This window comes from Eublepharis macularius, chromosome 4 (genome assembly GCF_028583425.1).
Source record: "Eublepharis macularius isolate TG4126 chromosome 4, MPM_Emac_v1.0, whole genome shotgun sequence".
NCBI lineage: Eukaryota > Metazoa > Chordata > Lepidosauria > Squamata > Eublepharidae > Eublepharis > Eublepharis macularius.
This window is the reverse complement of record NC_072793.1, coordinates 59,606,619-59,634,084: the sequence shown is the minus strand read 5'-3', so window position 1 is coordinate 59,634,084 and position 27,466 is coordinate 59,606,619. Positions and strand designations below refer to the sequence as shown.

The following is a 27,466-nucleotide window of genomic DNA, read 5'->3' as shown; positions in this document are numbered from 1 at the left end:
GGGAAATTGTGTCCTCAGTTAATTGTAACAATGGGAGAAATGTTTATCAAAATGGCAAAACATATCAAATGTAACATTCAGCCAATAATGCAGTGATGAAGGATAGCTAGCGATCATTTGGAGTGACCATCCTTCTGGCCACCCCTTGTAATGGCTTCAGCCTTTACCTTCAGCATCTGCCAACTGAATTACCACCAGGCATCTGCCTCACAGACAGCGTGCACTGTGTACCTGTTTTTACGGTGCCATAAGGCTCTCTGGCAGCATTCAGATAGCATGACAAACCATGGCTCGTTACGAAGAGGATTAGCCTGCAACACTGATGTGTCTCCCATGCTCCCCCTCTCTCTGCCATTGCACACAGCTCATATACTTAGTGAAGTGAAACCACTTTTTTTTAATGCCTGCACCACAAAAAAATTTTTGGCTTATAAATCGGTATTCTGAGCCAGAATTAAATGACAGTTTGTTGTGACATTTGCATGCAATCTTTTGTCTGCAATAGACTAACACAGCTACGCATTGGACTTAGAGAGAAAACAGCATCTGCCATAGCAGATAAAGGACCCAAGGACTGCCTCTACTGGTCATGCATCAGTGAAGCTGGCATTAGATTCTAATCTATACATCAAAGCAGCCAAGCCTACTACTTTCCTTTCAGTCAGACTGGAGCTTATCTACTCTGCACAGATTTTGGACACAGCAAGGGAACTTGAACTAGCTGACATGTGAACTAATCCCGTGTCCCTGAGCTATGGCTGCAATTTCTGCAAGGAGTGTGCTCGAAACACACTGAATCCAGAGCAACAGTCCAAGGACAGTACCTCCTGCTCCATGTTCAAGGTTCAGCTCAGGTTACTCATAGACAGTTCTGCTATATAGTAAAGCTTTCTTGCTGCATCATCAGAAGGAAAATCCTCCTTGAAAATACAAAGGTAAGGTCTGCCAGAAAGGAGGGCATGAATCCCTGTGATTTTTCCCTGGGGAAGCCTCAATCAGCAGAGAAGGTCTGTCTAAACAAGGAGGCATCTTTGAGCAAACACTGTTCTAAGAATGCCCAGAAGGATCTTTCTTTGGTGACTCCCAATGCTGGTGGCTACCCGGAGGAGAGAAGATGTAGAGAACATGCAAAAATGCTGGACTGCTACTGTCAAGATGACCTGGCATGTGTTTGTGCGATGTGCTCCAGTGTAGGTTCCCACAAGGGCCACAGCATTGTCGCTCTGAAGGAGGAACATGACAAGCAGAGGGTAAGGAGTTTTAACTCATCTGGACATGGCATATTCTGAAGAGAGTAAATTGGCGGATTCGCTGCCAGTGGATAAATGTAATGATGGCTGTAAGCATAGGCAGCTTTAAAGGGGGAGGAGGAGTTTGGTGGATTCATAGAGGAGAGGTTCATCAATGGTTGCTGACCATGGTGACTAAAGGGAACCTCGGCATCAAGAGGCAACAGACCTCTGAATAAGAGTGCTAGGAATCCGCCTTGGCTTCTATGCCCTACTTGTTGACCCTCAAGGGCTACTGGTTAGGTGCTATAATGCTGGACTAGATGAACCACTGGTCTGATCCTGCAGGACACTAGTTAAGTTCTCCTGAGTTTTCAGTTCAATGTAAGTTTTATAAAGCCATATTTTTAATGTCAACTGGGGTCAGAGTATGGGTGCAAAGAAAAAGGTCCTCAAAAGCATTGAAGAAAACAGATCACCAAATTGCCTTACTACATAACTTTTAAACCTGATAACTAGCAAGGCAAGGGAAGTGACAAGTAATACTTGGTTTCCCACCTGTGATGGTGCATGAGACATAATTTATACAAGCAAAACCAGTTCTGTATAGTCCAACATCAACAAGTTGAACCTTGTGAGGAATCCTGTATGGTGGTGATAATTAATTGGGAAATTTCCTTGCTTGAGGAAATAGTACAAGATTGCTGAGATCTGAGATTAAATGAGTAGCCTTGAACCTCAGAAGTTTAGCACTATGACAGAATTGCTGTGTAGTGCCCGCAAATGAGCCAGGAAGCTGCTCATATAACTCTAAACCATAGCAGCATAGAGCAGAAAGGGGACATTTTAAAATTTCTTCCTCCCCATGCTGTGTGTGTGTGTGTGGGAAGGGATGAGGGTGAGAATTAAATTGGGCATCCAATTTATACACACACTTTCTATAGTACTATAAGCTAGTGGGGGCTACAAGAACCCTGGCTTTGGTTGGGGTGTGTGTGTGCAAAGGGAAGAATGAATTACTGCAAGAAGTCCTTTTTCTACAATCCTAATTAATCCCCTCAGGATTTCTATTGCTACAAAGCACTTGAGCCTTTCAAAGCTAATTACCCATTAATAAATAAAAAGATTAGAGCATTCTGGACTTAAGGGTGGAACTAGAATCAGGGCCTTGAGGCTATAAGCGATGAGGAATTCAAGCTGGCTAATTTCTCCTCCTTCTTTCCCCCCAACTTTTAAAAGACATACACACATGAACACACACACACAACTGATTCTAAACTGTCCTCAACTACCTGGAAGCAACGAGCACACTCATTGTTTATCAGGCCGTTGGGGAAAAGTAATAATTTAAAACTATAAGCTATTTTTTTCCTATTCAGAAGTTGCAGAATCCCCTATCTGCCTACGAATGGCCTTGTTTTCCTGCCTTATTGATAGGCATGAGACCAAGTTCAATATGAGAAGAACTGAGGGAGCCCTTTCTGCTTTCCAGCCTCTAGATAGGGAAGATTTTTTTGCCCCTTTTCTCCTCTTGCAATATTATTTGTGCCTTAAAAGGCACTCTGACCACTTGTACAGCAACACTTGATTCCACATGCACCTACACCATCCAGTTAGTGGCATGCAGGTCTTTGCCTCTCCAGCCACACTGCACATTGTCCATCATTATTGTCCCACATGCTTCTAGGGATTTCTACACAATACAAGCTAATTACACAACTGCAGCCACTTTCAAAGACTACATAGTTTCAATTAACCCCTAAACCTACACAGCTGCCAAATCCATCCAGCAGCAGACTCCAGACCAGAAAATCTCAGCAAGCCCCTGATTCAATTCCTCCTTTTTTCCTGTCCTTGATCCTCATCTTGTTCAGTCACAGCCTCCAAGCCTGGGATGCATTTGCCACACCAGCCCAGGATTTCCAGTACTTTTGGAGGATAGGGGTCCTGTGCCTTTAACAGCTGCAGAAAATCAAAATTCCAGCAGGTGAACTTTTCCAATCCCAGCAACAATATAAAAAATGCCCTGTCCCTTTAATAGAGGCTTAATGAGCGGAAATGAGCCGCTGAAGCTTCTCAGAGTAAATAACACCACCTGGTAAATAACAGCCCATTCAATCTCTATTAAAGGGGAACAACTTTTCCCCAGGTTGTTGGCAACCTAGTCTCTTAATACGACAAGGGGGGAGGGGGGAGTCTACCCAGTTTCCTTGGAGAGCTGCACCTGCGATGTCTTTAAGGGGCAAAACAGGTGGAATGAAGGTTGCAGGTCTTTTTGTCCAGCTGTAAAAAGTAAATAGGATGAACAACTCAAATTCAGATTAGTTTTGCAGAGGAGGAGATAAACTCTTCAACCCCTGCTCAGTTTTGCTAATTAAAACAGGCTTGATCCTTTGTTGTTCTTCGTGTTTTAAAAGGGAACAAAATACATGTCCTTTAAATTAGTAATAAAAATGCAAGGAGCATGATTTCAATTAGCAAAATGAAGTCGAGTCTAAAGAATTATATTCTGATCCAAATGATCGTGGTGCGTGCACAAAATTTTCTTTTTCCAAACTGACCAATATCTGTGATCCTCATCAAATCAAGTTTGGCCCTAAGACTGGAGAAAATTTCAAAGATCCCCCCCACACACACTGCACAGCACAGCGCGATGAAAGATGCTGGTCTTGCATGCGTAGAAGGTCCTGGTGCTGAAGGACCGTGGTCCACAGTGGAGCATTATCCCTGCAAGGCAGCACCAGCAAAGCAAGGCTTAGGGATCCAAGCCCAGCTCAGTATGGGGAGCCTGAAGGTAAAACTAGACATCGCAGGGGCAGACGGGGGAAGGAGAAGGCTGTGCTGAACCTTTATTCCATCCTGTGCTTTACCCCTTACCCCCACCCTGTCTACTAGCCATATTACCAGGACGTGAAAGAAACCAGCTAGGAGAAAATGGCCTGGTGTGTTTGAAGAGATGAGGAAGGGCAAGGTAGGGCTGTGGCTCGGTGGTAGAGATTGGTCTGCGTGCAGAAGGTCCCATATTCAATCCCTTCAGGGTCTCAAGGACTGCTCTTGCGCAGCACCTACTGCCTGAGCCTTTTAATGCCAGTTGAGCTGATCTCTGTTGCCTGGAGATGAGGTGTAATTCTAGGAAATCACCAGGCCCCATCTGGAGGTTGGCAACCCCATGTTTTATACCGAGTCAGGCTGTTGGTCCAGCAACAGTAGATAACACCGACCTTGCTAGACCAACAGACTGGCTCCGTATAAAGCATAGGGTTGCCTCTGTGCTTTCCAGATGCACCTTTGCTTACAGTGATACAAACGCACACCCAGAAATTGTGAAAGAGTGTAACAAGTTCCCAGAACCTGACTCTAATTGATCTTTCTTCCATCCTGAGCATGACAAGCAAGGTGAACAAACTCTGTTACCTATTTCATTGAACAGCCCGTCCCAGGCAACATCCTGGCACTATCTCCATGCCCTTTAAACCCTAATAGCACAATCCAGCAAAAGCGAGTTGTGTGACTCAGTCCCTTGTTTGCAGTATGGGCAAGTTGCAGTCTGATCCTGTGCATGTTTACTCAAGCTGTGTCTTCCTGATGGGTGTGCTGGCACACTTACTTGGAAGCAAAGCCTGTTAAACTCTTTGGAACTCCATTCCCAGTAAGTAAGCAAATGATTAGTCAGCCCACCATGATTACCTCTTGTAGCAGGGCTTTTTTTCTGGGAAAAGAGGTGGTAGAACTCAGTGGTGGAACTCATGACCGCACAATGACGTCACTTTGGGTCAGCTGGAACAAGGGGGGAGTTTTTTAAAGTTTAAATGACCCTTGGCGAAAATGATCACATGGCCGGTGGCCCCACCCCCTGATCTCCAGACAGAGGGGAGTTTAGATTGCCAGCTGGAGCGGCGCGGAGGGCAGTCTAAACTCCCCTCTGTCTGGAGATCAGGGGGTGGGGCCACCAACCATGTGATCATTTTCAAGAGGTTCCGGAACTCCGTTCCCCCGCGTTCCAGCTGAAAAAAAGCCCTGTCTTGTAGTATTGTGCCTTTGAAATCAAGCATGCACATTCTTCCGTCAAGGCAAGCTACTAGGATCCTACTTTGTTTTAATGGATCATTCAAAGAAAACAGGCCTAGCTTCACAATTCAGCCTTTATTGCAAGCAATTGTAAAACAAACAGGCAACAGTTAGGGTTCCCCCACTTGGTTCCCTCACTCCCAGCCTTCACGGGCCTAGGAACCCTGCAGCGTGCTCCCTTGCACTCCAGAGCACCACAAAAGTGATCAGTCACATGCAGGGAAAAATCAGCCCCCAGTCTAACGTTTGGGCCCGATTTTTACCAAATCAGCCCCACATGTGACACATTGGTTCCACATTGCCCCAAGAATGACATCATTCCTGGCACAACATGGAAGTGCTCCATAGTACACGTGATGTAAGTCCTTTTGTCAACCCCCCACACAAAACCTCCCCCCACCCCCCACTTTCATGTCTTGGGGACCAGGAAACCCTAGAAACAGCTATAATTCCTCCTTTTGTTCTCTGACCAGAAGCTGCAGTTCCAGTTCCTTACTGATTAGATACAGTCTTTGTTGCAACTCCATTGCTCAGATAACTTGACTCTCAAAAGTTCATTCATACCCTCGAAATCCAGTTGGTCTTTAAGGTGCTACTAGACCAAATCTTGCCTTTCTATTCTAACAACTCCAAGCTCAACAAGGACACAAAGTGTGCAGAAGTGTTCCCATCCTATTCTATTTTCACAGCATAGCAGTGACACACATCGATGTCAATACAGTATCAAGGAAGCTATTTGAAGAGACAAAGTTCACAATAACCCGTGTTGTGAAATAGTCACATAATTATTGGCCCAGGAACTTTTTTTTTACTAGCACCAAAATATATCAAATATTATAGGACTTGTAATAAAGAGAGTTACAAGTAAATAAACCCTATCAATGACGTGTGAAGGTACCTGCATTATTTTTAAGGCTATCAATCAAGGAATTGTTTGATCTATTTTAGCCTCTTAATTGATAAAACAATCAACTAATTCATCTATCTATAAAATATAATTAGATTTCTAATCGAAGCAGACAGTAGTTTGTGGATTAATAGATAATAAAAATGGAACTAGAAACAAGTAGGGGGGAATTCCCTACAAACCTGAAGTCAGATCCAAGTTTGCAGAAAAATCTGACTTAAAAAAAAAAGGAATTGTGCCCAAAATAATAGCAACAACGCCTGTAGCTTTAACAAAAGAATGACCACTGAGCTCTCAGTCACCATTTGGGAAGTTGCTAGGAAACCAGAACTATATTGATAAGCCTTCCAAGACATGGTTTCTATAAAGCAAAGCCATTGGCGGGGGGGAGATATTCTTGGACAAAACAGCCCTTGAAAGTATTCTTTTCCCCTGCCCAGTCATGTCCCTTGATGGAGGAAGACTTGCTGGGGACAGGCACAGTGGCAACCATTGAGACTCACTACCCAGATGACTTGGTTCAGCCTGGAGTTAGTTGCCACCATGCAGTTGAGCCAGGCATAGGGTTGCCAGATCCCCTTATCTTCCTGGCAGGAGGGGGGGGGAGTGATACTCACCTTTTAATGTGTCTTCACGTGCACACTTCCAAGTAGGGATGCTAGACCCCCAGCGGGGGTGGGGGATCCCCTGCCCCCGCCCCCCACTCCAACTTACCTGGCCAGCGGGGGGGGGTGCACCTTCCATGCACAGTCCCCTGTGGCACTACGGGCTCCCGTGCGCAGCAGCTGCCTGGATCAGGCCCATTTTGGCCCAGATTGGGGCCACTGTGGAGCGTGGGAGTGCTCCTGCCCTCCAAAGTGGCCCAAAATGTGCCCGTTTTGGCCCAAATCAGGACCGTGCTCCATGGAGGCTCAAAACGGGCCTGATCTGCACTGAAACGAGCCCGATTTTGGCCAAAACGGGTGTGTTTGGGGCCGCTGTGGAGGGCAGGAGCACTCCCGCACTCCGCAGCAGCCCCAATCTGAGCCCCTGTGAGTGTGGGCATGCTCCAGAAGTGACATCATCGCGCTTGCAGGAGCACCCGCACGCTTCGCGCACATGTACCTCCCACCACCACAGGTAAGTGCAAGGAGCCAGTACCCCCACCAGGAGGTTGAGAGGGCCTGGCAACCCTACTTCCAAGTGGTGCAATGATGTCACTCCTGGGAACTGATGTCATCACGCAGAAGCCTATTCCCCCCTTCCCACCCACTGGCCATATGAGTGGTAGCAGGGGTGGAGAGTAGGTGCAGGGGATATCCTGCCACCACCGGGAGACCCTAGCCTGACACTAGTAGCTACCACGCAACTGGGCCCAGTGATCATGCCTGCCTCACAATTCAGCAAGACTTTTCCTGGGGAGAGGCTGCCAGTAGGAAGGAAGGAGAGAAAGCTGAAGACGGTGGAACAGATAAAGTAGGTTGGCTGATGGGTGAGAAGAAGGGAAGTAGGAAAAGGGGAGATGGCATGGGTCAGCCGGGAAAGGGAAAGAGAAAATATTGAGGGATACAGAGGGATACTTGTATTGAAAACCTCTTTATTTTGAGCTTTTGAAAGAAGACCAGGATTGCCAGTTTCCCTATGTGTGCTTCCACGCAAAGTGCACATGTGTGCCTGTGTCCACTAGTGATTAGGTCATTTCCAGTGCAACTTGGAAGCAATGGGTTGTGGTAAGGGCCAATTCTTTAAAAATAAGCCCTAACATGTCCTGTTGCTTTCTGGTTATGCCAGGAATGATGTGATCACAGCACCTGCCAGCCTGCCTCTCTTGTTCCTGGATGTCTCCCCCACCCACCAGACAGGTGGGCGGGATGGCTGGCTATGTCTGGTGGCAGGGGTGCAAGGGTTGCCATTACCCCAGTGAGGGCTGGGAATCCCCCCTCTGCCCCCCGCCACCACTCACCTGGCTGGTGGGGGAAGAGGGGGGGACAAGCCTCCTGGGCATGCTCCCAGGGCAGTGCAACAAAATCACTCACAGGAATGACATCATCATGCCATCCCGAAAGTACTCCTGTGCTTTGCACTAGGCTGATTTGGGCCCCAAATCGGCCCAGTGCAAAGTGCACGCGCTCTCAAGGTTGCGTGATGATGTCACTTCCTGGTGACCCTGAGAAAGTGAGCAATTTTGTAACATAGTTTTTACTTGCTGTTGGAAAAAAAGACCACCATTAATATTTCCTTTTCGATATTCTATAGAACACACAATGACCCAAGAAGACTTGGGAGGAAAACCCACCACACTGTGCTTCTAACTCTCAGCTGTACAAAATAAAAATAGCTGCAATCAGCAGCTGCAGCTGACTAACTTGGTGTTGAAGTTCGCAGTTCAGCTGTTTTTCTGTTATTTTATGTAATTTTTTTCTTTTATTCAGGTAATTCTCTCACTGACTATGAAATCAATACAAGAAAACAAAAATGCTGTGAATAAGGTCCTCATGCATCTTCAGAAGAGTGAAGATCAGATAAAGGTTTGTGTGCTAACATGATACCAATAACCTTATTCAAATACCTGCAGAAATAAATTAAGTTTCTCTGATCTGCATTGCCTTCCAGCATCCCACCTGTTCCTCTCTGACCAGGTAGCTCATTAAATTTTTACCAATTATTGCAATAGAATGCTGACAGTATAACTGATGTCCAAGTTCAATCAAGAATTAGACTTCTGTTTAAATGGAAAGGAGCAGTTCCTATAACACGGTCCAGAAACTCTCTGTGCAAAGTTGTTTACTTGTTTATAGCCCACCTTTTTTATAAGACTCAAGGTGGATTGTGTGATACAAAAATGTAATCAGAGAGCATAAGATATTCAATAAATAACGCAAGAGGACTAGGATGACAAAAGTTAGAAAAACAACTCGGAAACAAAAAGACATCATTCTTGTCATAAACAGTGCAGGAAATGAAATGACAAAAGTAGAAAACAATGCAGTTGGAGCAGGAGAAAACATACAATGGACTTTAGGATAAACTATGATCTTGTTTCTTTTATATCTCTCTCTAACATTTCACAGATGAAAACAGATCCACCCAAGATCACTGCCTGAGCATCAGCCCCTCCCCAACTTGATTACCACTTCTCAAAAAGTGTCTGTGGTCTCAGCAAACTGTAACAGTTTTCTTTTTTAAAAAGAACTGTAGAATGTTTAATCTCACAATGGATCTGATTGTATTTATTTTTATACAGCATCTGTAACTCAAACACATTCAGCAACATCTGATATTCTCTGCCCATTAAAAAATTTATTCTCTAGAGACTCAGGGGAAGGGATGAAAAGTCAACAATGGCAAATCTAACACACATGTATGTATACTAACCCATTTTTAAAAGGTATCTTCTAAACCTCCCCTAAAGTTGGGAAAGGAACATTTTTACTAAGGGCAAGAACCAACAAATAGGGACAATCACAAGTAAATAGTCAGTGAGAGAGTATTTACAACCACGAACACTAGGGGGCCTTCAAGGCACCACTTCGTACTAGTCCAGAGCAACTGTTCTTCAGACTAGTAACAGAGCTGATTGATGAAACTGGCCCTGTAGGCTACTGCTTCTCTTCCAGTGCTCTTTTTGCTCAGGAACTGCAGGGCTGAGAGAAGCCCCTTGCAAAAGAAGCCAAAGGGAATTCAGGCAGCGGTTCCCAGTCATTGTGCATGAACATGGTCTGACTGAAGTCCAGTAAAACTCTGAATGGGAGCGGAACTACAAGTGACAAAAGGCACAGATGGACACCTGTCAGCTTCCCTCAAGTTTTGATGGGAAATGTAGGCATCCTAGTCTTGCAGCTTGGCTCTCTGTCTGCTGTCCAATGGACTTTTCAACTGTCACTTGTCCAACATTCTGCCAAGCTGCCTACATTTCCCATCAAAACTTGAGGGAAGCTGACAAGTGTCCAACCTGTGCCTTTTGTCACTTGTGGTTCTGCTCTGGGAAACGTTTGTGGGTAAGCAACCCTGGTTCATTAGGATCTGGAATCTAAGGGTCACTGAAGGGCCAGCCCAGCAGGGAGGTAACAAGTTCTAGTACACTGTTGGCTTCTTGAATTATTCGCTTGGGGGAGAGCGGGGGGCAGCTGCCACAATATGACTGAAGTGACAATGTTTTGTAATGATTTGAAAATGCTTTTTTGACTAACAACAAAGCGAAAATAGAGAGCTATAAACAGAGTGGCCTGTTGTTTCAACTATTCTGTTCTGAAATCATTTTTGAAGTCTATTGATTAATCACTACCACTTTTTAAAATGATGTGTTTCATAGGGAGCTATGTAGATGAGGAGGGAATGTGATCATGGAGCCAGCACCTTATCTCCAGGGAAGATTATTGTTTAAGTAGTTCGAACTTTATGTCCTAAGGACAACCGATCTGTGATGCTGCAGTTCTATGAATGAAGCTCTAGCTGTGTAATTCCCCCCCCCCCACACACACACACACAGCAGCTGCAGTGGATCTGATCTGAATGCTGCTTGGCATGGAGGAAGAAGGGCTTGACACTTTCCTCCATGTAGTTTCTGTAATCAAATATGTCTCCCAGATGCTTTTTCCATGTTGACATGAACTGCATACACTATTCCATATGAGGCCGCACCACAGATCTATACAAGAGCATTATGATACTGGCCATTTTGTTTTCAATCCCTTTCCTTACTCCATTTCCCTTTCTTAATCCATTAAGAGGACCCATCTTCTCATCCCGTGACTGCTAAGCTTACCCAGCAATCTTTGGTGAGGTACATTGGTAAAAGCCTTTGGAAAGTCCTAGCGCTTTAACTGGCAAAATAGCACTGGGGTGATAGAGTTAAAATCACTTGTCCCAGATTCATGGCCCAGTCCAGGTATGCCCCCTTGCTGCTTTGTAGGGCTGAATGACACATCTGGAGTTCCATGCGCAGAACTCCACATCCCAGGTTGTTCATCCACTTAGCTGCTCTAAATATTTCCTTTCAGTACAACAAGAAAAGCTTGACAGTTCAGCTGTCAAAGCTCTTCCAGGAGATCAAGTCCCAAGTGAATCAAAAAGAGAAGCAGATCCTGGGTGATATTCAGTCCAATGAGGAGAAGCAGCTGGCTGATATCTTTGCACTGAAAAAGAAAGCGGAAGGAAAGAGGGATGCCGCTCTCCACGGCCTTCAGGAGCTGCAGATGCTGACCAAACAAGCGGATGCTTTCCGCTTCCTCAAGGTAAATAGTTAGTTACTTTACTGCTCTGATTTATTAGATGTTTCCTTTTCTCAGTTTTGCAATCACAACGACTTTTCTGTCATTCTTTAGGATTTTCAGCTGGCCCAAGAGAGGTAAATTCCACGCCACAGCCTCCCTGTTGTTTGCAGGGTGCACAGATTTCACCAGTCGTGGATGCCTTCTTATGACAGCCCACTAATCAGAGTCATGTAATGTGGAGGCTGGCACCAGGGCGTCTGGGCTGGTTTTGCTCCTGCCTGGTAATCAGCATCTGGAAGTATTAGCCTAATTACTCCAGCTTGATTTATTTATATACTTTTACCCTTGAAAGAACAAGTGCTTTGTTTAATTTATATGGATTTATTATGTACCCGTTGTCTGGCACGTGTTTTGTATGGTGATAGGGTTTTATTTTTTGTGTGTTGACATTGTAATTCATTATTTAAAGTTAATTTTGCACCTGCTATGGTTTTTGGCATGCAAAAGTCATTCATTTTACTAGAAGCTGGCCACTTACGGTAAGGGATTGCAACTAAGGTTGCCGATTGCCTGGAGAAAAATGCCCTGTCTCTTAATAGAAGCTTAAAGGGATGCTATTAAACCTCTATTAAAGGGGCAGGACATTTTAAAGTGGTAGGACAACCCTAACTGCAACTAGGCTTGCCAGATTGTAACCTGGAATGTTTCACCTTTAAATGACTACTTTTTAAAATTCCCCAATGCAGAGGCAGCCAGAGTTCCTCCTATCTGTCCCTTGCCTGCCCTGGCGTGTACCCTTTTCTTTCTCTTACTGTGCAGCTAGACTATCTGGAGTTAAGGTTGTCTATAGGCTTGGTGAAAAAAATGTCCTGTCTCGTTAGTAGAGGCTTAATGTGTGGAAATGTGCAGGTGAAGTTTTTCACGGCATGGTGGCAAATAACATCCTCTTAAATCTTTAATAAAGGGGCAGGATATTCTTTTTCCTGCAGGCAGTTGGCAACCCTCCATGGAGTTCTGTTCCTTACAGCAGGTATTGGAGGGCAGTAAATGGCAACAGCAAGCTTGGGGCAGGAAAGGCAGGAGAAATCGAGGCTGGAACACATAGTGCGGATTGCTAGGTTGCAAACTGGCTGGCCTAATTCCAAAGGCTTTCCTAAGGCTAAGCTACAGCCTCAGGAGTGTTCCCAAGATTACAGTCATCACTATTAATCTAGCATGTGGTCCATTTTCCTTTAGCAAAGAAGTTGGAACCCCACCAGTTCTGTTTTCCACACAATAAAACCCTTTTGCTAGCAAAGCGTTATCATGGACAGATTTTGGCTCTTAAGGCATGTAGGTTTGAGTTCTTTGCATCTCTTCCCAAAAATGTAAGAATAAATAGGAACCACCTGCCTTGATTTGGGATTTTGGACTAGAGGGCTTAGCTGGCTGCTTTAAGTGCAAGGATGCCAGCAGCCTGGAGGGGAGATGTCCTGTCCCTTTAATAGAGGCATAATGGGATGTTATTTACCAGGTGATGTTATTTCCTGCCCATTCATGAAAAGCTTCACCTGCCCATTTCCGCACATTAAGCCTCTATTTGAGGGACACAGGACATTTTTCTCCAGTTTAAGCATCTGATTCCTCTCTTTTAAGGACATGAGTGTTCTATTTCAAGGATGCAGGCCAATGTCTTAGTCACGTCTCTACCATAACAATGATTGCCATAATGAATAATAGTGTGAACAATAATACCATTATAATGCTTGGTTATGCCACACATGATCCTCTTCTACCCACACTTTATACTTGCATAAACAGCAAATTTTTATGACTGACTAATTGTAGGATTACTTATGATCTACTGATTAATCGATCGAATGGCCTGGTTGTGTGTGCATGCTAGGATTAAGAAACAGAATTCCAGCAATGAGAGTGTTGAAGTGTTAACAGTACATCTGGATGAGTCAGTTATTCAGGATGTCAGAAGCCACACAGAAGCATACCTCTCCAACCTAGATAACCTGATGCAAGTAGTACATGGTAAGTGCATTTACTTTGCCATATGTATCACAGCACCCAAAAGAGGAAACGGTGCCATTTAAAGTACATATACCATGGCGAATGTTCAACATTCAGGACTAGTAGCAAACACTTTTAGGTACATTAGAGCTGCTTACTGTGGGCTTTTGGCACATGTGGCCAGCTGAATGCATCCACCCATTGACATATAAAGAAAATGGAACAAGTGGGTGAGGGGAGCTCAGCTGCTTCCTCCTGCCCTTTACCTCACTGTGTTCAAGTGTGTTTGCTCCTGGCCAGGATCACTTCTCGCAACACAGTTGGGCTAGGAGCAGAAGGCTTCAAATCATGGTGCACCATGCGGTTAAGTCAGAATAGAAGGCAAGGTTCATTCTCTGCTGAAAAGAGACCCTGTCCCATTTTACACAAGATGCACATGGGCCCCTGCCATAATGTCTGTTTGCTAACTCATACATACAATAGAACCTACGGAAATGCACTTTGCAATGGACCTAAACTGGCCTGAAATACAATTAGGAAGGGCCTTATGTGGTAGATTTCCATTCCTTCACTGTCACTTTTTTGACACTTTATATCTCTAAAAGTTTGGAAAACCATTAACTTAGTTAAAATTAAAGCCAATTAACTGTACAAACCTATGCAGAGTTACTCCAGCTTAAATCCATTGATTTTGGTGTGCATAGGACTGCACAGTAAATATACACATCTTTAAAATAGCGCATCACTCACAGAAGGCTGCCGTCTTCCTCGCATGATTTTTGACACCGTCTGTTTTCCAGCAGTGATCATGGCGTGGTGTTTTGTAAATGGATGGCATCAAAAATCACACGAGGAAGCCGGCAGCCTTCTGTGAGTATCACACTATTTTAAAGACGTGTGGAAACAGCCATAGTTGCATTTAGATCTGAAGACCAAGGACATCTCGCAGCAATTTCAAGATCAAAAAATGTAAGAAACGAATCCACCCAGGAGGAAACCAGGCACCATCATGTAACAGTAACAATATGACTCAAAACAAAAGAAACAAGGTTTTCATCCAGCACCCAAATTCACAGAAGGAGCCAGGTGAACGTCAAGAATGAGGGCAATTCCACAGGCAGGGCAGCAGTGTGAAGTCTTCCCAGCCCCCCAGCATTTCTTTTCTCTCCTTGGTATCATGGCTCACTACTTCCAAACAGCATGCCATGTCTGACATGCTTGTGGAAGCCTACAAGTGTATTTTTCTCACTGAATCGCAGTGTCTGATGATCTGGCAGCATCATTCATGCAACATTGTACTCTGTATTACAGTTGTGTTTTTGAATGGATCAGTAGCGATATCCTGTTTTCTTGATCTTTGTAGGTAAAATCATTAACCAAACGCAATGGTGCAGGTAAACACCTTTCTACCTTTGTCTTTGCATGCTTAACTCATATCTGAGATTATATTTGGTGTCAGTCTCTTGTTATGTTTAGGAAATGTGATAGTATGGGAAAGGTGTCCTTAAGGAGGACACGAATGCTGTGAAGAAGCCACAAATATCATTTGTGGTTGTTGTTTTTTTTCATGAAAGATGATGTTGGGGAAATCCAGCAACTGAACTCTTATTTCCAGGAGAAACCTGAAGAATGATTACCATCTGTAATGTCCCCAGAAGAGAGATGAATTCACAGAGATGCATTAAACAATACAATAAATGCCATGAACAGGGCAGAATTATTCTGAGTTTGGAAGGAAGACACTTTACAGCTGAAATAAATGTAACATTCAGTAGCCTTCATTGTAAACCATCCTTCATGGAACAGCTTCTGAGATAGAAAACATTAAGAAAGATATATTTGGGGTTTTTTAAATGGAATATTCTGTAATGAGAAACATGCTATTTAACTGTAGGTGAGTAGCTGTGTTGGTCTGCAGTAGAACAGCAGGATTTGAGTCCAGAGGCACCATAGAGACCAACAACATTTTCAGGGTAGAAGCTTTTGAGAGTCAGAGCGCCCTTCTTCAGGTGGTCTTCAGATTTCAAGAGCTCTGACTGTTGAAAGCTTACATTCCAAAAATCTTATTGGTCTCTAAGAGGCTGCTGGACTCAAATCCTACTTTTTAACTTGTTTACCAATGATCTACAAAAGTTGTTCAATGTCATTCTTTTTTATGCATGCAGAAAAGGCAAGTCCTACTCCCTCCAAGCTCCCAATGCCTATGCAAATGAATAGCTGTTCTCAACCTAGCAACCTGAGGATGCACAGTTACTTTTTTAAAAATTGTCAATGCCCAAGCCCTCACTAGCATGCATTAGGCAGACCCTTTGCAAAGTGCATGTGGCAAGACACATACGTCCTATAGATGCCCCTTCTCACACCCTCCAAACAATGCAGTAAGAAAGCAACCCTAAGCAGAAATATTCATAAGACCCATTTTATTCCATGAAACTTACTCACAGGAAAGTGTTCTTAGGACTGCCGCCTATGAACCTTATCAGTTGTGCATCGAAAGCAAATTTAAGAAAAAAATGCTTTTAGCATCTGTACATGGCCTATAAGGTCAGAGCTCAAAAGGCACCTGATTCTACAGGACCACAACTTAGAGTTTAAGTATGCAAAAAAAAACCCAAAAAACCAGAGGATGGATGGAGCTATCGGCTATATGGATTCTGTGGATGGAGCTCTCAGTATACTGTGACAGAGTTTTTAAACCTCCCTCCTCCCCGCATGCAATTTCCCCAATCTACAATGTTCCTGAGGGGTACTAGTTGGCCTGTTCTGAAAATGTGTGTTCTGATACCAGTACCTTTTCATGGTTTATTATTGTCTGTGAGTACACAGTGGTATTTCTATGCTGAAATCCTTGCATTGGAAAGTAGAGCAAAAAACAGTTCAATACTGGGAGTAACTATGATGACTGCATCAGGACTGTACCATCTTGGTGCCACTTAACCAATTTGTGTTCCTAGGGCAGAGCTCTTGATTCCAAGCAACCAATTAACAGGGGGTGGTTTTGTGAGGTGATTGTGAAGCTGGGTAACTACTGATGATGGTAACTGTCTAGGTGGCAACTGTCTAGAGGGGAAAGGCAGTTCATCTCCCACCTTTGAAACAGACAGAGCTTATGGCTCAAGGACTCATAAGACCCCCTTAGAACACCCTCACAGACCACCAGTGGTCACTGGACCTCAGCTTGAGAAATGCTGACCTACAACTCTGCACACGGCTTTGATGGTGTACAACTGAATGTGAGAGTCTACTCCTTGCAAAGCACTGTGATATGAAAATTTTGTCTCTGGCATTTGATTTGGATCACACAGGCATATATTCATAAGATACCATAGTGACAGAGTATTGGACAGATAATGTCTGAGTACTGAATCGGCCCTCATTGAGCAAAGAAGTGATGATTAACTTACAGTGCAATCCTAACCATCTTTACTCATCAGTAAGTCCAATTGTGTTCACTGAGGCTTACTCCTTGGTAAGAGTGCTTGGGATTTCAGCCTTAATGGCCCTTTTAAAGTATAACAGATAATGTTCGCCTTTTTATCTCAGTTATTGAAGTCCTTTTGTCAGAACTAAGTAGTCCAACTGCCTCCTTTACGCAATCTGCGCAGCAAGTTAGGAAATAAACAAACAGAAGGTGTGTAGTATCATGATTTCTATGCTTTCTAAGAGTTTTCATTATGTGTTTGTGATTGTTTACTTGCTACATTTTTACTGTGAACTGATAGCATTATCATTCCACACATAGGGCAATTCCAGCAGCTGAATTCTCACTTGATGGCAAGTATTTAACATGTCACTACTATAATTTCTTCAAAAATTGTTCATTATATAATAGTTTTGTTGCTGAAAGATCACCAAGCTAAAGATTTGTTGTTAGCCAATTCATGTATCACTTATTGATTGATCTGCTGTTGACAATCAATTTGCTGCTTTATCCACTTTATGAACCCTGAGAAGTCCAAGGCCTTTTTCTCATGTTAAATCTTCCTTTAAATTTTTTTTTATTGGAGTTGGAAACATGAATAAGAGTCCCAGTTCTAACATGTATTTATAGGTCATATACCCACTCTATGAACAGGGTTATTTTAAATGTTTGTTATTATTTGGAGCAAGGCTGGTGTATTTTGCGTGGATGTGCAATTCATCCAGATCATACTTAGGCTGCATTCCAATGCAAACTTACTTGACTGTTAAGTCCCATTGACTTAAGTGTAAAACATGTATGTGTTTGAGCTGCATATGTGTTAGTTGAATAGCTGCACATTAATGGGGTTGTACAGTTCATTGTTCACCACTAAGGATGAGTACATTATATTAATTATTCCTTTTCTTTCAATCAGATGTTGTTTGTGAAGTCTTTCCATCACCTCCATCACCACAGACTAGGAAACTGTCCGGAACAAATTCAGGTATGCAGATAGAAATAAGAAGAAATTTTTTTTAAAAGTGTTCTGTTTTTCTTCTGTAGCGCCCAACTATTTCAGAATTTTTACGGGATTTTTGGAGCCAGAAATTCAAGATAAAGGATTTTTGAAACTGTATGTTGGCAACCCAAGTTGCTTGGGTTTTGTGGCCGTAGCGGCAGTGTTCAATCCATCAATGTAGACACTTAGAATTTTGTCTCCTCTCCTTGATATCTCCTAAAGTGATCTCTGTGAATAAGTTTACACCTGGAATTTAGCTGGGTCTAGTATGCCATTTATCTGTTCAGGACCACACAGAGCCCTCTCACATCTCTGAATAGTTAAGGCATAACTGATTCATATTGAGTGGTGGTGTGCATGCACTCTTGATGAAGAATGAAAGTGCCATGCGGGGGAAGATGGAAGTCCACCTAGATCAGCATTCATTACAAGTGTTTCAGCAACCCACAGACCTTATGTAGTCCACCAGAAATTGGCAAGTGGTTCACCAATAAACCATATCACCTTCTCCCTACCCTTGCATTAATAGATAGAAGCCAGTCAACATAAGCTGAAGATTTTACTTTCATAGAATAAGGAAAATGTTGACATTGTGTTGTTTGAATATGCTTTGATAAAGAACAAGTTAAAAGGAGTTGATTAAAAATGGATTTTCTTCTTCTTCTAAGCTGCTGCTCATTTGACATTTGGGAACATGGAACAAGATCCCTGAATCTGTCTCTTGCAGTCAGAAGATCCTTGTTTTAGGATTGCTTCATGGGAACGCCAACCTATTCTGGTGTGCACTCAATTCACAGCTTTTTTTTTTCCAGGCTGGAATTTCAGGAAAATGGATACTAACCAGGTGTTTGAGTGGTACATTGGAATCACCATGTTGGGAACAACACTGCCGTTACATTTAACAGTAGGCTGTTATTTGCAGCTAAGCAGTGGTGTATTCTGGAGAACCCGGTTTGATTCCCCACTTCTCCACTTGTAGCCAGCTGGGTGACCTTGGGTCAGTCACAGCTTCTAGGATCTCTCTCACCCCCACCCTCCTCACAGGTTGTGGGGATAATAACAACAACAACATTCGATTTATATACCGCCCTTCAGGACAACTTAATGCCCACTCAGAGCGGTTTACAAAGTATGCCATTATTATCCCCACAACTTTAGCGAGCCGTGACCAGCCCAAGGTCACCCAGCTGGCTTCAAGTGGAGGAGTGGGGAATCAAACCCGGCTCTCCAGATTAGAGTCCCGCGCTCTTAACCACTACACCAAACTGGCATATAATGATAACATACTTTGTAATCCACTCTGAGTGGGTGTTAAGTCATCCTGAAAGGTGGTATATAAATCAAATGTTGTTATTATTATTATTAGATGTTGTTTACAGTAACATATTAGCTATCGGTAAACAAAGTGTATTCTATTCCAAAAACAATCATGGTGGAATTGAATTGTGAATGAAGTCTAGTGGAGTGCTTAGATGTCTTTCAAACCAGAAAATGGGCACTACAAGTGGAACTGGTGCCTCAGCTCACTCACGCCTACATGCTGGGTTTAGTGTTTCCAAAGGCTGTCCAATTCTCCCCTCATGATTGTTTTTGATTTGAAAAATGCCTGATTTGCTTTCGCTTCTTGCAGACTGTACTTTGATATGTGTAAAAATAATGGAGCCATGAAACATGGCGCTACATACTATAAATAGCCTATCTTAATCTTTTGTACCAAGCTGTCAAAACATTTTCTTCATAGGACTGTAAACTCTGTGATAATGTGTTGTACAACTCTCCTTAAATTCTGTTTGGCAGCCCTCTTTGTAAGCAAATGTTTATAACAAATACAGGCATGTTGATTTGCTTAACAGCATGAACAGCTACAAGCGATGGTTGTTTCTTTTTGTTTAATTTTTGCACTTGAAACAAATCAGACAGAAGCCATAGCCTTGCAAGCATCACTCCTGCTTAATTAAGCCAATCTTGGATGGTAGGAATAAATGTTTAGATGGTGATTAGCACAGTTAAAGCTGCTAAAAGAGAAGGCACTTATTGGAGATCTAGTGGGTTCATTTTTATCTGCAGCTTAAAATATAGTTCATTGAACCAGTCCAGAGCTGCTGATGTTATTGTTTTCCCTAAGAAAGAAAGTCCATTTGTATTGTCATGGCTCCAGCCACTGACTGCAAGTAAACTTTCCTTGATAGGGTTTATTTCTGTTTTAAGGCGAGTATTCATTTTGCCCTGGAGCAGGAGATGAGGTTGCCAAATGCCTGGAGGGAAAGAGTCCTGCCCCTTTCACAGAAGCTTAATGGACTTTTATTGACCTGGTGATGTTACTGTTAATCTAATAAATAAGTAAATAAACAAACTTGAAAGTTTCAGCGACCTATTTCCACACAGTCAGACTCTCTTAAAGGGGCAGGGCCTTTTCCTGCAGGCCTGTTGGTAATCCTAGCAGGAGAGCCATGAGACTTTGCCAGGAAACTTAAACTTCTGGACTCTTTTATTAGGTGAAACTGGGAAAGAGGCTTCTCTATATTTTGTTAAAAGGTAAAAGTAGTCCCCTGAGCAAGCACTGAGTCATTACTGACCCATGGGGAGGACTTCACATCACGACGTTTTCTTGGCAGACCTTTTGTTACAGGGTGGTTTGCCACTGCCTTCCCCAGGCATCTACACTTTGCCACCAGGAACCTGGGTACTCATTTTACTGACCTTGGAAGGATGGAAGACTGAGTCAGCCTTGAGCCGGCTACCTGAACCCGGCTTCCGCCAGGATCAAACTCAGATTGTGAGCAGAGTTTGGGCTGCAGTACTGCAGCTTACCACTCTGCGCCATGGGGCTCCTTTATATTTTGTTACCAGCAGTCAGAAAGGTAGTGTTGGTAATCCAAATGGTGGGTCATGTTCCCAGTTCAGGATATCAGCTATCATTTATTTAATTTTTAGCCTTTGGGGAAAGTCCCTCAAGAGGGTTAGTATGATGGCATCATAAAGGCTAGATTTATTGTGGCATAAGCCTTTGTGGACTAAAGCTCACTATTAATCTTTAAGATACAATAAGACTCTTTTCTTGGTTTCGCTGCAATGAACTAACATGGCTGCTACTCTGAAATCTGCCATTAGACAGAGTGTGTTAATGCCCTTAGGGTTGCCAACTGCCTGGAGAAAAAAAATATCCTGTCTTTTTAATAAAGGCGTAATGATATATTTTAACCAGGTGATGTGATTTACCTCCATGCCATGAAAAGCTTCAGATGCCCATTTCCACACGTTAAGCGTGTATTAAAAGGGCACAATGTCTTTTTCTCCAGGCCTTTTGGCAGCCATGTGAAAGACATTTGACATGAATAAAAGCTTTAAAATAGTCACTAAACACTATTTGTTTAAAATGAAGATTAAAATACATGGCTGAATAGCTTCCTAACAAAACACGTCTTTCAAGATTGGAGATACGTCAACCTATGAAAAAAACAAATTGGTATAAATGGGGCAGCAAGATACCTCTCAGGGGTCAACCGCTTGGAACACATAACTCCTCCACACAGTGTCAACTGCCCTGGCTACCTATTTGCTTCCAGGCCAAACTCAAAGTGTTAGTTATTACCTTTAAAGCCCTTCACGGCCTAAGGCCCTCATACTTATTGAACCGCATCTCCTAGTATACTCCCCTGTGTTAGTTCCATGCTTCAAACATTCTCCTCTTTAAGGTGCCCTCCCTTAGGAGTCCATATGGCTACAACAAAGTCACAGGCTTGTAAGGTGGTGGGCCCATTCCTCTGGAACAATCTGCAAGAGATGATGAAAGGTACCGGCTGGATATTAGGAAAAACTATTTCACGGTCAAGTAGTTCAAAGGTGGACTCAGCTGCCTAGGGAGGTGATGAGCTTCCCTTCATGGGCAGTTTTCAAGAAGAGGCTGGATGAATATTTGTCAGGGATGCTTTAGGCTCATCCAGCATTGGAAAAAACAGACCAACGTCCCCTTATCCAGCATTGGGCAGGGGGTTGGACGAGAAGGTCTGTATGGCCCCTTCCAACTCTGTGATTCTGTGAGGAGAGCACCTTTACTGGCTATATTCAGGATGGCGTGTGAGACAGTCCTGCATCCAAAGGCATTTGGTAGAGGGTAAATTGTTCCAGCAGGTTTTGCTGTGATCCTGTGTATTTTAACTCTTGTGTGTTTTAAGTCTGAATGTTTTTACATTGGCAAACTGTGTAATTTAATGGGTTTTCATTTTGTTAACTGGATTATTATTATGTCTTTGCAGCTTGATCGCTGCATTGTTCACCACTTTGAGTCCAAGGAGATAAGACAAGATAGGAATATTTTAAATGATAAATAAATATAACTGTACCCTAAATCAAACACTGTCCATGAATCAAAACACATCAACTCCTTGTTCAGCTCTTATATCTTTTGATGAGGATATGTCTGGTGCCCAGAACGTCTTTGCCATGGCCCTAGTCATTCTAGTACCAAACACTGCTGGTTATTTCCTGCCTCTATTAATTACTTTTGGAAATTATGCTGCTGTAGCTCTGAAATGGGTTTGTAGGAATATCCCAGGTAAAAATGTGCTTCAAACTGAGCATGTATGAACTATTAAAGAGATATGTTGCAGAATTACCCAGTGTGTGGGAGTACTTACTTGGATGCAGTACAGTTAAGACTGTAATACAGGATTGCCAACCTGCTGGGGCCTGGAGATCTTCCAGAATTCCAACTGATCTCCAGACAACAAAGTCCTTGGAGAAAATGACTGTTTTGGAGGGTGGGCACTATGACATTATATCCTCCTGAGCTCCCTCCACTCCCTGAACCCTGCCCCAAGTCTCCACAAATTTCTCACCCTGGAGTTGACAACCCTAATGCAACACATCCTATTTTTCATTTTAAGACTATGTGCTGCAGCTTAGAGAAGCTCCCTCTATCTTGATTTGAAATTCTTTTTCTCCTCCACTTTATTTTCTTGAGGCTTACCATTTACCTGTTTGTAGCAAGCAATCTCCAGGTAATTTTCTCTGTTGCCTGCTGCTATTTTGAGCAGTAGCAAAAGAAAAATAAATAAAAACAAGGCTGTAGTCGAGTTGTCAGCACATCACTTCCAGGTTACAACCTGTAAATTTATAGAGGTAGTTGTAGGAATTGCCAGAAACTCTATGGTAAAACAATAGTATTTTACCATAAAGTTCTGCAATTACTAGAGCTTCCCAGAGTCACTTCCAGGATGTACCCAAGAAGTGATCTGCCAGCAACCAGCCTTATTTTTATTTATTTTTCTCCTGCTGCCACCCCTCTTCCTGCTGGTTGCCAGGCTGGGCAACCCTCCAGCCTAATAAAGGATACTGAAGAACCTGAAAGTTAGCACATCAGTTTGTGAGATTTTGGTTAGTCCTAATAAAAAGGCATTATACTACCGTTACTTCTGGAATTTTTTCTACTTTCAATTTTGTGTGCTTTGGATGCTTTATTTAATCAAATTCATTTTTATGTTTGTATATTTTGTGTGTGTGTCATTATTTTCAACTTTCAGGCTGTGGCAGAATAATAAACAACCACAATCACCCAGTGTGACATTTCTGGGGTCAAACTGAGTTTTGCAATACAGCAGAGCGTATTTGTTGTATTGCCACATAGCTTCATCCACCCATGATACATAGCAAATATTCTACTGGCACACAACCTGACAGCTCAGAAATATGTGAAAGAGTATGCTTCCGGGATCCCAAACGATGGGAAAATTGAACACACGGTTAGTTGCCCTGGCACACCTCTTTCTGCTTCCTGCCTACAACAGGTTCGAGGGAAACAAAACCATCTACAATGTCTTATTGTATTGTGACAGCTTTCGATCAGTGTTTTTTTGTGCTACTTTTCTTTCGCACTTCATTAATATTTTCCAATAATTCCATATGAATGCAGTCCAAAAACCTTAGAACCAAAGAATCATTGAGACTTTTCAGGGAAAGTGTTTTTGCATAATAAGTTCACAAATATTATTCATTACAGGTGATCCAGACACATTTCATCAAGCCAGTGCATTGTTCTGAGGATCTCACATTTTCTCAGCACTTCAGGTTCAGCTCTTCATTGCTGAAGTGGAGGTGGGGATATCTGCAACATAGCTAGTGAATGTGATAAAAACACCTGGAAATTGGCAATCCTACTTCTTAGGCCAAGCCTGGCAACTAGTGAGAGATACAACCCAGGAGAGACAGTGGGTAGCTGTAGGAATGGCCAGAAACACTATGGCGATTCCTCAAGCTACCCACAGCACAACCTAGAAGTGATGTGCCAGAGTGGAGGACACCAGCATTTTTATTTTATTTTTCTCCCTCGACTGCTCCAAGCAGCAGCAGGCAATGGAGGTAATTGGTGGGAGGTCTCCTGCCAAGCAGGAAGCCTGGGAACACTATAGCCAGAGGCCTTGCCAAAAAACCACTCTGGGGAATCACTGATCCCTCCTAAAACTTCCCCGAGTAGCTGGAGCTAGCATATACACACTGTGCAGGATGTGTGGATGCAGTACCGTAAGGTTGCCAACTTCCAGGTGAGGCCTAGAGATCTTCTTAAAGTACACTTAGTCTTCAGACTACAGAGAGAACTAGAGAAAATGGCTGATTTGGATCATATCCCACTGAAGTCCCTCCTCTACCCACCTCAGGCGCCGCCCCCAAATCTCCAGGAATTTCCCAACCCATAGATAGCAACCCTAATGCAGCCAACTGCTGATTCCTTCTACCTACTACTATCTTCCACAATACTACACTGCTGGATTTCCTGGGCCTAGAGTTGCCAACACTTATGTTCAGAAATTCCTAGAGACTTGGGGGTAGAGCCTGGAGAAGGTGGGGTTTGGGGTATGGGTGGTGCGGTATCCAGTATAACTCCTTGGATCTTAACCAAGTCTACAAGGGTCAGACAAACTCCATCAGAAGTGGGAAATACAATATCCTTCAAGATCTCTGCCTTCCCAACAAACATCTGAGACAAGAATGGCTTATCTCAGGCACCTAATGAGCATGTGTTGAAATGTGAACTAGTTACCTCTCAGATCACAATCCATTTTCTTAACCACTATACTATACCACCATATGAGCTCCCAACTACCATCTGAAATGCTACTGCCCAGGATTTGCCACCTAAGTGACGTTGAGGCTTCCTACAGGCATAGTTACATAGAGGCAAAACACTTGACATGACCCTAGCATGAAAACAGGCAAAACTTGTTTGTGAATCACAGCTTGTCTGAGAATAATGAATTTAGTTTCAAGGCATAACATGTGCTGTTTTTAATCCTAGACCATTTTAATTAAATTTGAATTTAGGGATTAAGCTGGCACACAAAAAGCAAATTCATTAAATGGTATTTCTCAGAACGTTCTTTGAAAATGCACTTTATCAGCTATAAAGGGAGAGAGTTCAGTAACTTTTCAAACATGCTTAGAAAGCCAGGCTTACTTTACAAATATTTAGGGGTAACTTGAATTGTATGTTCACGTGTAGCATTTGCAAATGGCACACCACCAGTGTGGTCCAGCATAGGTCCTCTGAGCCAGGCTCAGGCTCCTCAAGAGAGGAACCCCATGAGTTGAAGGAAGAGAGAGGAACACTGTCTGAGGCAGATCAGGGGCCTGGGAAGACCCCGGCAACACAGTATTTCCTTCAGAGCCAGAGCCCCTGGTTCCCAAGGCCATGCTCCAAGTGCCTACAGTTGAGATCTCACCACTGGAAGACCCAGTCGAAGTTCCAGACCCAGTGGCAGTTATCCCTTGGCCAGGCCAATTTCAGGTCCAGGACCACGAGCCCACCAGACTCAGCTGCCACCCAGCGGGAGCAGTGGAGAAAGTGGGCCTGTATGGAAGCAGTTGAGCAGAGACACATTGCTAGGCTTGCAGCCTGCACTCCAGCTCTGAAGCCAGGCATTTGCTCTAGCGGACTTTATCTTTTGCAGGATTCTGGCCCCAAGTCTAACCCAAGTCTCAGGTGTTGCCTTCAGAGTAGGCAACTGTGCTTTGGCTCAAGCTTCTCCCCCCCACTCTGGCAACCCAGGTTCTGAACTCCAGGCCCCAACTACCCAGGAAGATGCCACTCCTAGGAAGATCCTTCTTGCCACACAGTATCTGGAATCATAACAAAAACATATATTTTTAACTAAATTGAATTTATATATCTAAACCACAAAATTCAGTTTTTGACCATTATGTTTCCAGTACAATCTTGTAGTAATGATCTACCTCCCAGAGAACTAGAATAACTTGATAGGTCAGTGTCTTCACAAGATAATAAAAACTGTTTATCCTGTATCAGGAACAAGCTACTGACACATGATGGCATGAGGTAAAGGTGAGGTGAAGTTGCCCGATGGTGGTGGGCAATCTCCCAGGGGTTTCCTGGGTTGCTTGCTGATTCCCAGCAAACTCCTGGATGATTGCCCGCCACTGGTAGGCAACTGGTAAGCCTACATCTTATGCCATCATGTGTCAACAGCTTGCCTCTGTGTCAAAAGCTTGGCAAACTCTCCAGTGATTGCCCACCACTGGCAGGCAACCTGGGAAAGTATGCACCAGCATGCTTCTGGGGGAGGCCAATTATATCACTTCCCAAAGTGACATCATCGTGCTGTGAGTATGCTCCTACACTTCGTCGAGACCAATTTTGGCTCCAAATGGGTCAGAATTAGCCCTGTGCAAAGTGCAGCGAGCACACCAATGGCCAGTGTGATACATCACTTCCTGGAAGTGACATCATTGTGCAAGCCTGGGAGCGTGCATGCACATGAGGAGGCCTCAGAAGGTAAGTCTCAGGTAGCCTACCTCCCGCTGGGAGGGGACAGGGACCTGGAAACCCTATCAAGATGGTATACCTGATGTTATGAGAACCTGGGGTCATATTGCCTGAGGATGTATGAGGACAGAGTTGGCACTTAGATTTGTTGGAGGGTCTCACCCTGGCTTTGTGCTAGGATCCCTAGGTTTCCATAGAGGAGGAGAATACCCCACCCTTACTTCATGTTTCCCACTGCCACTCCAGCTAGAGGGAGAAAATCATGTTTTAAAAAAAGTAATTAAATGGCTGCATGACATTGCTTTGGGGGAAATCCAGAGGTGCCATCAATCTGCTTCAGTAATTATCAGAAACTATCGTTTTATTATAGAGTTTCTGGTGATTCCTAGAGATGCATGAGATCACTTCTCCGGTTCCTCCAGAGTGATGCCATGCCATTGCCTTATGGTGCCTCCCATGTCTCTGGTCCTCAGACTCTTGCCAGTTGCCAGGCCGTGCCTGGCAACCCTAGTTTGAGCCTTTCTTAGGTAGCCCATTGCTGTTGATAAGCTGCTTTCGGTAAGGAAGAGACACTGATGCCGAAAGTAATGAGTAGGGTTGTCAGCCCCACTCCCACAAACCCCAGGAACTTTGGGTGGGGGTAGAACCTGTGAGGGGGAAATGGCACAGATCTGTGACCACTTCTGGGTGATCACCCAGAAATAATGTCACAGCCCCTGTGGGTCTCCACACGAGACAAAATACACTCGAATTACACGGGTAATCCGAGTGTATTTTGTAATTCGTGTGTATTTGAGTGTAATTCAAGTGTATTTTGTCTCATGTGGTTTGACCCTAAGATGATCTAGGAGGTCCAGGAGGGGGCTGTAACG

At 43.6% G+C, this 27,466-nt stretch overlaps 1 protein-coding gene across 1 annotated transcript; it reads left to right on the top strand.

Annotated features, from left to right (window-relative positions):
* Positions 1 to 597: 597 nt before the first annotated feature.
* On the top strand, positions 598 to 23,318 carry LOC129327390 (tripartite motif-containing protein 29-like). Its single transcript, XM_054976006.1, has 9 exons — positions 598 to 1,250; positions 8,616 to 8,711; positions 11,184 to 11,417; positions 11,508 to 11,530; positions 13,282 to 13,418; positions 14,761 to 14,791; positions 17,140 to 17,171; positions 17,735 to 17,803; positions 18,487 to 23,318. The coding sequence occupies exons 1-9, from the start codon at positions 960 to 962 to the stop codon at positions 18,528 to 18,530; spliced, it is 957 nt and encodes a 318-aa protein (XP_054831981.1). The 5' UTR covers positions 598 to 959; the 3' UTR covers positions 18,531 to 23,318.
* The last annotated feature ends 4,148 nt before the right edge of the window (positions 23,319 to 27,466 follow it).

Excerpts from the sequence above, each read along its gene's own strand:
- LOC129327390 (XM_054976006.1), top strand. The coding sequence starts at position 960 with ATGAATCCCTGTGATTTTTCCCTGGGGAAGCCTCAATCAGCAGAGAAG. Across the intron at positions 11,418-11,507 it reads ATGCTTTCCGCTTCCTCAAG|GATTTTCAGCTGGCCCAAGA; the intron begins GTAAATAGTTAG and ends GTCATTCTTTAG. Across the intron at positions 14,792-17,139 it reads AACCAAACGCAATGGTGCAG|GGCAATTCCAGCAGCTGAAT; the intron begins GTAAACACCTTT and ends TTCCACACATAG.